Consider the following 13,836-nt stretch of genomic DNA (forward strand, 5'->3'; position numbering starts at 1 on the left):
AAAGTAGTATCTCCAGGGACAGCAACCATGAACCTAGCTTAAGGGAACAGTCAGTAAATTTTGATTCAAAGGTAGCTTTAAATCAAGCTTTAGCTTAACAAAATTAAATTAGCTTAATTAAACTTTTTTGTTCTTCAGAGGAATCCAGCCACAATTCCCATCATGCTCCAGTGACTGGCTCCCAATATACTGGCCAGGAAAATGGATCTCAAGTGGGGAAGAAGGTGCCTCCTCCAACAAAAGAAAAACCCAGGAGAAATGGCAATCGAGGAATTGAGGATGTGCGACCTAGTGTAGAAAGCTTATTGGATGAGCTGGAGAGCTCAGTTCCTAGTCCAAGGTATGTATATGTAGTCGTCCTTCAGTTCATCAATCCTTGCTTCTGCTGCTGTTAGGCTGATCTGTAGGTGTAACCTCGGCTGTCTCTATCTCACTACTCTTTCTTTTCCTCTCAGATTCTTGCAGACTGTCCTGTCTGAGGGGTTCAGGGTCTGAGCCAATACTACAGTAGCTTCTAGGCTCTGTTTTTCTCTTAAAGTTCATCTCCATGGTAATGTGAATCACACAGGTCTTGTACCCCTGCAGAAATTTTGATTGATTACCTTCAAAACCATCTTTATCTAGGAACTAAACGACAATGTAAAGTTTATAAAACCTGACATTTCTTGCATATCCATGCAATACTGGAGCCTGCCGAAAGTCAGGACAAATTCTTCCCATTGTATAAAATTGAGCATGTTGTACTGCTTTGCCTGTAAAATAACCTGGGCCTCACTGTTGCTGTAGCAACCAAACCACCCAGGCTTCTTGTTGAGTAAGATTTGAAGCAGGTCACATGGTGACCTTCACTACTGCATTTTAGCTTAAATTTAAAACAACCCCAAAACATCATCCAGCTTATAAACTTTGTGTATAACACCATTTCGTGAGAGCATATAAATAGCTTGTAATCTTGAGGAAGTTCACCATTCCCTCATGGTCAAGAAATGTTCCACATTATCCAATTTCTTTGTGAAAATGACTTAGGCTTTCCAGTCTCCAGTTAAGCATATCTGCAGCCTATACCCACCTCCCACCACCGCCCACAAACTATCCCCCCTACCATTGTCGAAAGTAGTTTCTCCCAATGAACATGATTTCAGCAGCATCTTCCTCTTCATTCACTCCATTTTATTTTCTCTTTTATAGTAAACCCCCCTCAACCCATAATAGTAGCAAAGTATTTGGGAACTGGAGATCTGGAATACCAGTAGGAAATGATGGAGAAACTCAGTAGGTCTGGCAACATCTGTGGAGAGAGAGAGACAAAGTTAACATTTGAGTCCAATCCTTCAACGGTATTCCCTCTCCACCTTTCCCCAACTTTACTGTGTGACGTCCTCTTTTGTTATTGTCATCTTTAAACTTCCTGTCTTCTCCTGCTCACCTTATTTTTGCCTTTCATTCCTCATCTGTTTTCCTGTGTTCTCTCATTAGTTTCATTATCTTTCACCATCTAACCTGCTTAGCATGAAGACTTTACAGTTCATTTAGACTGTGTATTTGGCATCACGTGTAGTAGACTCTCTTTTAAAGAGAATTCTAAGTGTGCCTACTTGGATATATAATTTTTGTTTAACTTTGAACTGAATCAGTGCAGAGTATTTGCATAAAGACACTAAACTGAATTTCAACTCCAGCACTGCACACTCGTGCAGTGTGTTGTAGTTAGATAACACTGACTATTTTGGTCTCATTTCAGTCCTGCAACAGCTGTCTCCCCTATGGAAGGACTACCCTCTCAGCGTGACAATCCTAGTCAACAGCAGGCCCGCATTTCTGCATCCTCAGCAACACGTGAGCTTGATGAGTTGATGGAATCCCTCTCTGTTTTCAATGTGAGTGTAATTAGACTCGGGTCCTTCCTGAGTCCCGTATCTAAGCAGGAAAAGCCAAGCAAAAACATTTGTCTCCTAGCCAGCCTGCTTGAAGTGTTGAAAATGCAGGGAAATGTAACCTGTAGTAAGCATCTGTTACTTATCAAGGTGGAGGGGATGTGCTGAGTTTTTAAAAAAAATTTGTCTGGTACTTTTGAACATAAGGAAGAATACTGGACTAAAACTTGGAAAAGGTATATTACCTGGAGCTGGCTTGGTAAGTAGTCAAGAATGGATCGCTTCCATCTTGCTGAAGTGATTGTATAAGGCATGACTGCTTCATTCAATTAATTGTTAACTAAATCTCAATTGGAGTTAGTTTAGTAGATGGTAATTTTTTTTCTAGTAACGTGCATGTTTTGTATTTTTGGAAGATGTAAATTGAATGAACTTGGAAGAATTTAAATAGATTCAGTCTTGAACTACTTAAGAACCTATTCTCTGAATTATGGCAATGATCATTCAGTATGTCATTTTCCATGCAATAGTTGTTTTAGATAATAGGTCCCAGATAGGTTGTGGGAAAGAAGCGGCATCTAGAATTACAGAAACAGACTGGAAAAGATGTGTCTGTATGCAGAATACAGTAGCAAAAGGGGCATGAGAAGCAGTGTTGCGGATACAGTGTTGTTTTATTCTGTTTTGTGGGGTGGAGCATGAACCACTGGGGGAGACAAACATATAAAGATCAGGTGTGAGGCATATAGCCAATATAACTTTCAGATAGAACACAAAATTGGCAGAATGGATGGAATTTGAGGCATCAGAAGAATGCAGTGACATGTTTGTGTTGAAGAATAAATGTGGTATAAAATATTGGGGAACCCAGTACTAGACAAGCATGAACCATTAGAAGAACATATGGGACTTTGTGTTTCTTGGAGTTGTGTCACAAGTTGAATGTAATCTGATGTACCTCAGCAAGGGACAGGTAAGAACAGGAATGCATCATTAAAATCATCTTCATTCATTTTCTTTATTGTTCTCCAATTTACTTTTTCTCCCCTGCCCCGTTCTTTCTGTTGCACTCCTTTCCACAATTTAGGCTGGTACTGTAAGTCCTGTAAGTTTTGAACCAGAGGAGAAACGAGAAACCTCAGATCCAGATGCCCTGCTAGTGTCTGCTGCTGCCCAGCTTATCATTAAGCCATCAACAACTAGGGTGTTGTTGCCCATATCTTGCAGTTCTCAATTTATGCTCAAAGATACAGCTTTGTCCTCACCACTTGCACGAACACCTAGCCCGCTAGAGTTGCTGCACATTGAGGAGCTAAATGTTTCGCACCTATCTGCTTCTACACTGCCCCATCCTACCAATTCATTGCTGAACCGTCTAGAGCTTCAATCGTCTGACTTTCGTGCAGTGAGTTCACCAAATGCAGATGCAGTTTCAGAACCAGGCATTGATGTTTCTGCCTCAGTGATGCAACCCATTTCAGAGTCTCTCAGGACCACCCTCAGGAATACGAGGATAGTGGAAACAGAGAAGAAGCATGGCAGCCAGTTCAATGCCCCAGAAGTGAAAGAACAAGTTAGATCAAGTCCTTCAAACGCTGCTGAAATTGAGAGGCCTGTGTCCAAACCACTGACCTCAGGCAGTGGACAAGAGGAGGTTGCTACATCCTTGTTTGGTGACTTTGCTGAGATGAATGAAGCTATAGATAAACTGTTGGCCTTGTATCCAGAGGCTGTGCAAGCACAGCATGTGGAGACTAAACAAGAGGTCCTTGAAGCTAAGGTGGTGTTAGTGGACAGAGCATCAATATGTTCGGATACTAAGGAACTTTCCACCTTGAACACGGAGCCGATTGGTAAACCACTGTATCAACAGGGTATTGCAGATCGGCCCAAACTTGGAGGAAAAGACTCAACAAAGTTACTCAGCATAAACAAGCCATGTGAAAAGGCTGTACAGCAGGCAGTGCAGCAGCAGCCAAAACAAAGGGAGATGGAACTAGAACAAAGTGGCATGAATCATTGCTCATCACATCTTCGATCCAACGAGAGTGCGCAAAAAAAGCAATTTGATTTACCTCCAGTTCAAATGTTAACAGTGGAACGGATTTCTACTTCTAGTCAGGCAGGCAGAAAATTTAGATGTGGAATGTTTTATAGAGATTTGTGGCATGAGCCTCTTTGCATGGTCAGAATAGTGCTACACACTGAACAGTATATTTTTGCAGAATTTAAAGCACTTAACATTATTCATGTCACAGCTAATGCAGATTTTGTTTTAATGACCTTACTAATATTTGGATGCTTAATGGATATGTTAATAAGATGACCTCTGCTTACCATACTTTCTAAATTGAAAACATGCAAAAACACTGAAGTCGGTCTAACTTTGTGTTTGTCCCTGGCGGGAATAGAGCTCTGTGTGCCACCCACATATGTGGAATGCAGACAATAGAATATAGCTCAAATGTGTGGAAAATTATTTTCATCTCTTTGATCATCTGGTAGGTTTTATACTTGAAGGCTTGCCAGGCAGATTGCATACCAGGGTTACTATGTATTTTAACGAAGAGGACCAGATCTCAGGAGATACAGTGACATTAGAGACCACTTTGTTGTGGGATTTGAGATGCATTTGATTCTGCCCTTGAATTAATCTCTCAGAATCGGTTTCCATGTCATTATTCTGCTGAAATTGTGCATATCTTATCTGAATTTGGTTGAATTGATTGTTACAAAATCAATTAAACAGAAGAGTGGCACACAGAGGTGAGGATTTTAATTTGGGCCTTTCTGCCTAGAACCCTTACAAGGATAACGCTCTAACTGTTGTCAATTGTGCATGCCCATTTCAACTTACTTGGTAGGAGTTTTGATCGTTTTGTTTAGGTTATGGTAAGTGTTGCACATGGCAATGGTTATCATGTACAGGCTGCATGGTAAATGTGCTGAGTGTGATTGCTAAGTTTGAAGAGTGTATCTGTGTAATCATGGTTTCACTGTGCAATGTTCCCTATGGTACAGATGAAATCTCTTATTGAGAGGACAAAGCATTCTTCAAATGTACACCCAATGAATCGTGAGGAGTTACCACGTCGCAAATTTGGGCCTGTTATATTTAATAAGAATCTGTCCCAGGATAGGCTTATCGAGGAACTGCATGGCAGACTGGGAATCGAAAAGAAGGAGCCCAAGAATAGAAAAGTGGATGACTGGCTCACTGAGGGGTTGGTCATCACTTCAAAACCTGTAAGAAAACATGAGGAGGGAACTCATGTGGTTGAAAAGGTAGTTAGAAGAATGCATGAAAAATTGTTACAAAGAGATGCATGAAACCAGGTTTTGATGTTTCAAGAAAATTGATTTTTGTCTTTTGCATGGACTGCTTAAGAATTTGTTGTAATTCTATTTAAGCTGTGAGCCTATTCGTTTACTGTGCTTTTGTTTGCTGCAACCATATATAGAGTTTTATTTTGCTCGATTGCCTGCTAGATTTGTTATGGATTTAGCTGTAGTTGAATGAGGTGACTGTGTCCATCTAGATGAAAGTACATAAAACAGCTGAGGCTCAGATCAAATGAATTCAATTGCTGTAATTGTAAATGCTTGGTGTCAGCTGAAGCGATTTCTGATAACTTCCGTAAGCTAATTTTGTCTGTTTTTCTACAAATGTGCAGAAAACGGCAGAACATGTTTTTCTACCTTTGCAATATTCACTGTGGGAGATTTATGTGTTTTGTTTTAATGTACAGTTTTAGTTTTGTCACTACCTGATCTATTTGTGTATCTCAATTCTGCCGTTTTTTAGAAGCCCTCCTGTGAGCTCAGTTGTTTCTAGTTAATGCTAACCAGATAGTAAATAGTATAAAATAATTTAATCAGTGTTGCGTGTTTTCAGTGTTTACTTTCAGATTATTACTTTCTGCCAAACCCATGTCCTGCTCAGTCTTTGACTTTGGCTATAAGCCGAAGCCTAAAACTAACCTGTATTCGCCAGTGGCACAACTGAAGTTTCTTTAAAATATGCTTGCTTCAGAAGATGCCTGTAACTTAGCTCAAGGTGACTGATATAATGGTAGACGTTACTCCACTTATATGTTCAGTATTCGTTAAATGCTGTGGAGCTCTATTTTTCATAAGCCGGTTGTCAAAAAGCTTGAAGCATGGTGCACATTAGCCTGAGCAGAATGAAATTATCCTTTAATCTGCATCTATTTCTTGGTACTAAAGCTGCTATGTGTTTCTCTCCAGATAATAATCACTCCAGAACCCCCTCCTTCTTCGAAAGGTTCTACTCCATCACCCCACTCCATTTCACCTTCTCCCCCAGTCAAACAAGATAAAAGAAAAAGCGAACTTCTGAAAATTTCTCCACTGCCTCCTCCCTTTGTACCTTCTGCACTCCTCCTTCCTGTGCCTTCCCCATCCCCTCCCCCTACGTCCTCCTCACTTCCTCCCTCTGTGCCTTCTCCACCTCCTCTCCCTTTGCCTTCCCAACCTTCTGCTCCTTATTCATTGACCTCCAATCACCCAGGATCTCAGCCTGCACCTCAGCGGAATAGTTCATTTGATGAATATCAGAAGCCAGCTGTCCTTCCATCACCACCACCTGCTCAGTTAAGCCCGTTACAGTCCACCTCACCAACAGAAAAGATTTCACGTTCATACTGTCTACCTGTAGTACAGACCACTGCTGTCCAAGTTGAGCCGCAATCATCTCCTACGTCCACTAGAGCCACTGTGTCAATAGCATGTCAGACCGATGGCAGTAGCCGTGATGGAGACAGTCTGAAGTGTCAATCACAGGCATGGAAGTATTTTATCTTTAATGATTACAGATACTACTTTAATATCATTGGATTTATAAAGATTTCACAAAGGTTCAGTTTCAGGTTAATTTTCTTTCGTGTGTGTGTGTGTGTGTGTGTGTGTGTGTATTTATTTGTAGAAATTTTCCATACATACAGACATTATTGCTTTAAGTGTATCCATGCATTAAAACCAATACTTTTAATCTGTTTTGAAACTGACTTGCCTCTATTATCCAGGTCAGTACAGTTTATGATGGCAGTATATTTAGGATAGTGAACTTTATAGAGTTCTATCTTGTTAGAAATGCCACTTTGTTATGTTCGTTTGAATCTTTGGAGTAATTTATCAGCGTGTGGAAGTTAAGTCATTTAAGGAAGTTCAAGACAGATTTTCTGTTGCTGTCGGGATAGTGCAGGAATGTGATATTGAGATGGGGGATCAACCACAATCTAGACTGGCAGAACAGGCTGGAGAGGTTGAATGGCCTACTATTTCTATGACCCTACATTTGCATCCAGATTTGGTAGAATAATCAAAATGTTACCAATGATGGCTCGTGAATGTAGAAGTGTTGGGAGAAGAATAAGCCAGTAACTGAACAAAGTTTGCTTGTTTGACTTCCAAATGATCTAATCAGTAAACATTGTGTACGGTGTGGTACTACACTATATAACATTTGATCCCTGTTTATTGCTAAGTCAATTAATTTTCTAATTCACATCACTGATTTGCAGTCAGAAACTAATGTACAAATTGGCCAAATTTGCATCTAATATTAAAGGGGCCGTAATAGTAACAAATGAATCTCATTATTGACTCAGTACTAAAGTTTTACTGAACATCGCAGTAAATGTAAGAAGTGATATAGTGATGTCAGGATGCAAGTTATCAAATTCAAGAGGTAACGTAGTGAATTTTCATATTGACTGATCTGAAGGCTTAGTGTCTTTTTTTATTAAAAAGCTTGATTTTAGAAATCATAGTTTGGTATAAGAATCCGTCACGTTGTAAAATTTCACTCATAATTTAAAAGTAATATGAATATATTATTTGCTTGAGGTTCTATTTATAATTACATTACTGAGCTGCTTATTTCAGAAATTTAATTGACACAATGTTAACATTTTGGGTCCAGTGACCTTTCTTCAAAACTGAAGAATGGCCTCTGGAGCTGAAGCGTTAACACATTTCTTTCATCAGTGCCAGATCTGCTGAGACTTTCCAGAAATTCCTGTTTTTGCTTCTGATTTCCAGCATCTCCAATTCTTTCGGGTTTTGTTTTTACAATGCCAGCAGTGACAAGTGATACTGTAAGGTTAAGAATTTGAATGGCAGTGAAGTTTTGTTCGTGTGGGATTTGTAAACTTGGCCTTTCCCAGTTTATTGCAATTTTCATTTTCTCTTCATAGGTGAATGCAAACTTTGAGTCTTTGCCACTTACTTCACCTCCATCCTTTGAGAAGGCAGGGTATTTTTTTTCCAAACTCAGCATGTTCTATATGCCCGTTGCTTCGAATTATAAATCTGGAGTCAGCTGCTGGCTGTTCAATATACAATGCTGACCTGTAATAAATATTGGGTGTGAGTGTAAAAGGGCTGGAAAATAATGGAATCCATTTTCTAAGGAATTATTTGAGATTTTAAATATGTCTGCATAATGTTGCTTGAATACTGTACTAACAGTGCAATGTCTCCTGTCCAAGCAGTTAAAATAAGTTTGAAATTGGAAACTGTTTTATTTTTGTAAAATATTCCAGGTTTTAAAAACTTGCTTTGTAACAGTGCGGCAATATATCACAATGCCATTGCACTTATGAAGTTGTAATGCAGATATTCTTTTGGAAGCAACTTTTGCAGTAATATTGAACTCTGTTTCCAAGATAACTTGCAAACAGCTAATATAAAAACAAAAATGCTAGAAATACTCAGGAGGTGTGGCATTATCTGTGGACAGCGAAACAGACATTTCAGGTCTTTTCATTATTCTGATAGGTCATTGATTTAAAATGTTTCTCTCTCCTCAGATGTTACCCAACTTGCTAAGTATTTCCAGCATTTTGTTTTTGTTTCAGATCTCCAGCATTTGCAATGCTTTGATTTTGTATTTAATAACAGCTGCCTGAATAACCCCACAACTGTCTGCATAATCAAGCAACTGTCAGAGAAGATGCATTCCTGTCTAATGACTGGGTAGGTTAACTAAATAACATCACACACTGAATAAGCCATTCTGTAGAACTGAGCGTGCAAAATGCATACTGAGTAGCAAATACAGGATGCAGGTTTATTTTGTATCTCATTCTATGTGTGAAGATGAAATTTCAAGTTGGATAGTGTGCCTGTGTAACTCGTTTCTGAAGGAAGTTACAAAAATCGTGTATTGCTTTTTATTATCAGTTGATTCGGAATTCAACTCAAAATTGAGGTGAAAAGGTTTTTTTTGCCATTTTAAAATAGAAGCAACAATGCTTGAAAATTATCATGAAACGAAATTAGGTTAAATCAGAAAATATTTTAATGTGTTGTATAATTGAGTTTCAAAATCCTCAACATTAGTGGGAATTTAGTGTAATTCAGAATACAAGAATGTTAATACTTGAGAACTGTGAAAATTTAACAGACTTTGTCCTATGTCGTGATTGCTATGTGGAAGTCCCTAAGGGAGGAAAAGCATTATAAAAGACAATGGAGTTGAAATTTTGAAGTGTCACAATAGAATGCACTAATTAGGTAGGAGAAAGTGAGAAAAGTTGGCAGAGCTTGGATGAAAGTGAGAGAAATCACTAGTCAAACATGGGTCTATTCCTATAAGTTGTATAAAATGCAAGAAGACCCTTTTCAAAATGGGAACTCTTTCAATTTTGGACAGCCTTAAGCTTCAAAGGGAGATTAAAACTGTTTGGGAGAAAAGTTTTACAAGCTAAACAGAAAACCAAAATTTTTGAAGACAGCTTTAAGAATTAAGATGTCACTGCATTTTGAGCAACATATTATATACTTTTGAATTCGGTCGTGCTAAAAGTGAAAGTTGGTGATTGCTGGGCAGTTTGCTTAGTACTTGTTTAGTACATTGAGCAGTTTATAGGCAAGCATTGAATAGTTGCTGTCAATAGCATGGTTCAAGTTCTGTATTTAAGTTCTAACATCAACTTGTTGAAGCTGGCATTATTCAGTTCCAGTGAAAGCCATTTCTCCTTCCAGGTTTTTCCAGCATCATGCAAATGCATAGATTGCTCCAAAACTGCAATGAGCCAAGGATTTTCTTTGGCTCCTTTTGTTGCGATGCAACAAACACAGTTTTTAGAAGTAGTAGTAGGTCGGAATTCATTCATTTTAAGTGGTATTGTGCCATACCAATACCAAGAAATGCTAAATACTGTCACTGGAACAATGTACAGCATTTTCCAGCCCTATTTACCTGGACTGAGTAATCTAGCAAGCTCGGTTAATAAACTGGCTCCCACTCCACATTGATAACCAACTAATGTGGAGCTAGAGTGGGCCATAAGATAAAATTTCCTTGTGTGACAGATGCACTGCTGGCTCTTTGTGTATTTTGCATGTTTGATTTTTCACTCTATACTGCTTTACCGGGTTTATTTTCATTTATTTAATTCTGTTCTGTTCCATTTCTGTCTTCTGTTGACCCATTTCTAGCCAGTCAACTCAGACCGTGCTTCCAACAAGCTATATCCTCCATCCCATAAAGGAGATCCTGTCGTACGGGCAGATCCATATGCCCTTCCCCCCCGCCCAGCCCCTCCCTCATTGAATGGACGACAACAAAAACCAAATGTAAATGTGTGTATATGACAGAACGTGATTTTCGAATAGAAACAGTGAATGCAGGCTAATATCCTCAAAGCTTAATATATTATCTCTTTTTATTGTATTTTTAGTGGTTGTGTAGGGCTGTTAATTCAAATGGTACAACACAACTTTTTAATGTTAATGTTGACACTTACATTTGAGTGATGTCTTAGTATGGCAGTTTGACTTGTTTTAATTTCATAAATGTGATTTTAGCCTGCAACAATGACAGCTAGCGTTTTGGATGTCAGCTGAATAATCAGAAATAATCTTCAGTTATTTTGCCTTGGAATTTCCAGCTTAGAGATTGTACTTCCACTTGGTTGTCGTTGGAATACTTGAATTCTTTCAATTTGTCATGGCTTTGCTATATCAGAAAACAGTTAGCTAAGCATATTGGAAGGCAGTAATCCTACAGAAAGCTGAGTATTTCCTTTAGAATTTGATGTTATTTGTTGTGAAAAATGTTTAGGAAAAACGTGCGAGGTGTCAGCATACAAAATATAAATCAGGACTCAAAATCCCTACCAATATCTTTCTGAAGATAATGATTACTGAAACACCACACAACAGATGATGACTCTGTGCCTGTGCCTTAATGAGAAATGGGTTATCTGCATTTCGATACATTTGCAAGGTTGTTATGTGTAGCTCGGTGAGAGAAAGAAGAAACTAGCATTAGAAATGAACTCTATCACTGTCTTTTCAGTGATTTATGTTGCTCTGTTTTATTAGAGCTATTTAACTGTTCTTTGGAAACTGGGTAAACCCTGCCATATAAACTATTCATTTGAAAGCAAGAAATTCATCAAATCCCAATGTAGATTAGTGGACATAAGTGATTGATGTACATAGAGCAGGAGGTTTATCAAAATCATGTTTGAAAATGTTGCTGGAAAATAAGTGTCCAGATTACTTTTTTAGTAATGCAATTAATCACTGAAATTACACTACCTAGTTAATGATGTCTCTTCCTTTAATAAAATGCAAGATTCTTCATTTGCTCATTGTGTCCTACAACACTGATATATGGGTAAAGTAAATGATGGTGCCTTTTCCTGTAAGAGCTTTTTTTTAGAATTAGAACTCTCATATCCGTCTTTTAAAATTTGGTGTTTTTATGCAATGTTATTTGTTTGCCACATTCTGTACAGTTAAGGTTTCCAGCAGTTGCTAGTGTGTGCATTACAGCTTTCTCTGACGTTCACTAATAAAATGCTGAACTCAAATAGGGGAATCTGGGGGAAAGTCACTATAACATCATTGAGGCAACATCTTAAATTGTTCATGGCAGGCAAGAGAAAGAAAGCACCTTTTCATTTTAGAGTCATGTAGCATGGAAACAGACCCTTTTTGTCCAACTTGTCCATGAAGGCCAAGTTTCCGAAATGAAACTTGCTTGCGTTTGGCCCATATCCCTCTTAAACCTTTCCTATTTATGTACTTGTCCAAGCGTCTATTAAATGTTGTAACTATACGTGCATCTATCACTTTGGGGAGGCAATGACCTAGTGGTACTATCGCTGAACTGTTAATCCAGAGACCCAGATAACTTTATGGGGACCCGGGTTTGAATCCTGCCAAGGCAGATGATGGAATTTGAATTCACTAAAATATTTGGAATTAAGAATCTAATGATGACCATGAATCCATTGTCGATTGCCGGAAAAACCCATCTGGCTCACTACTGTCCTTCAGGTAAGGGTGGCTGTTTCCTTCCCTAATCTGGCCTACATGTGACTCCAGACACACAGCAATGTGGTTGACTCTGAATTGCCCTCTGGGTAATTAGGGATGGACGATAAATGTGGCCTAGCCAGTGACACACTCATCCCATTAATGAATTATTTTAAAAATTCCACTGGTGGTTTGTTCCATATATGAACCACCTACTGTGAAAAAAGTTACCCCTCAAGTTCCTTTTAAATTATTCTCCCCTCACTTTTTAAAAATGCCTCCTAGCTTTGAACTCCCCACCCTAGGGAAAAGGCCATTGTTTTTCATCTTATCTATGCTCCTCCTGAGTTTATAAATCTGTAAAGTTACCCCTCAACCTTCTCTGCTCCAGTGATAAAAGTCCCAGCCTATCTAGCCTCTCCTTATAACTCAAACCCTGTAGTCTTGGCAGCATCTTGGTAAATCTTTTCTGAACTGTCTCCAATTTAATGATGTCCTTCCTTTAGCAGGGCAACTAGAACTGTACATGGTAGTCCAAACGTGGGCCTCACCAACATCCTGTAAAACCTCGATATAATCCCCAACTCCTGCACACAATAGTCTGAGCAATGAAGGCAGGCATTTAGATCATAAGACCGTAAGACATAGTAGTGGAAGTAAGGCTATTCGGCCCATCAAGTCCACTCTGCCATTTAAATCATGGCTGATGGGCATTTCAACTCCACTTCCCTGCACTCTCCCCGTAGCCCTTGATTCCATCTGAGATGAATAATTTGTCGATCTCTGCCTTGAAGGCATCCAATGTCCCGGCCTCCACTGCACTCCATGGCAATGAATTCCACAAGCCCACCACTCTCTAGCTGAAGAAACGTCGTCTCATTTCAGTTTTAAATTAACCCCCTCTAATTTTAAGGCTGTGCCCACAGGTCCTAGTCTCCCCGCCTAACGGAAACAACTTCCCAGCGTCCACCCCTTCTAAACCGTACATTATCTTTTAAGTCTCTATTAGATCTCCCCTCAACCTTCTAAACTCTAATGAGTACAATCCCAGGATCCTTAGATGTTCATCATACGTTAAACCTACCATTCCAGGGATCATCCATGTGAATCTCCGCTGGACACGCTCCAGGGCTAGTATGTCCTTCCTGAGATGTGGGGCCCAAAATTGGACACAGTATTCTAAATGGGGCCTAATTAGAGCTTTATAAAGCCTCAGAAGCATATCACCGCTTTTATATTCCAACCCTCTTGAGATAAATGACAACATTTAGCATGCTTTCTTAACCACCCTGTCCGCCTGTGACAAAGCTTTCAAAGAATTATATGCCTGAACCCTAGGGGTTTCTCTTCTTTTTCCAACAGTATTAATTGCTCACCTCTCACTAACATTTGAGATAAAATGGGGGACGTTTTCTTGTTCCAGCTGCCGGGAGTTGATCATCTGGGTGCAGGAATTGCAGAGAAATTGGGCACGGGAGGGAAACCCTAGCTTTTAAATGGATATAAAATTAAATCAGAAATCAACTGGTTGCTCTCTCCTTGTCATCTGCTTTTGCTGTTTTGGCTATATCCAAGAGCAGCAACAAAAGAGTAAGTAACAGATGTAAGTTTTGATGCCGGATGTTCTGGAAATTCTGAAGATAAGTTAACTAATCCAGCCTCTTCC

At 39.2% G+C, this 13,836-nt stretch overlaps 1 protein-coding gene across 7 annotated transcripts in view; it reads left to right on the forward strand.

The window, feature by feature from the left end:
* LOC125464056 (paxillin-like) overlaps window positions 1-13,836 on the forward strand; it is a 171,273-nt gene that overhangs the window by 135,295 nt on the left and 22,142 nt on the right. For 3 of the 7 annotated variants that reach the window (XM_059655130.1, XM_059655133.1, XM_059655134.1), the window contains exons 6-12: window positions 139-340; window positions 1,742-1,877; window positions 2,962-3,996; window positions 4,896-5,159; window positions 6,123-6,677; window positions 8,093-8,146; window positions 10,341-10,484. In XM_059655130.1, the coding sequence (XP_059511113.1) occupies window positions 139-340; window positions 1,742-1,877; window positions 2,962-3,996; window positions 4,896-5,159; window positions 6,123-6,677; window positions 8,093-8,146; window positions 10,341-10,484 (2,390 nt within the window). The remainder of the gene's footprint in view (window positions 1-138; window positions 341-1,741; window positions 1,878-2,961; window positions 3,997-4,895; window positions 5,160-6,122; window positions 6,678-8,092; window positions 8,147-10,340; window positions 10,485-13,836) is intronic. The other 4 variants (XM_059655131.1, XM_059655132.1, XM_059655135.1 and 1 more) reach the window with 4 other exon arrangements.

The sequence above is a fragment of the Stegostoma tigrinum genome, chromosome 26, assembly GCF_030684315.1.
Source record: "Stegostoma tigrinum isolate sSteTig4 chromosome 26, sSteTig4.hap1, whole genome shotgun sequence".
In the NCBI taxonomy this organism is placed as follows: domain Eukaryota; kingdom Metazoa; phylum Chordata; class Chondrichthyes; order Orectolobiformes; family Stegostomatidae; genus Stegostoma; species Stegostoma tigrinum.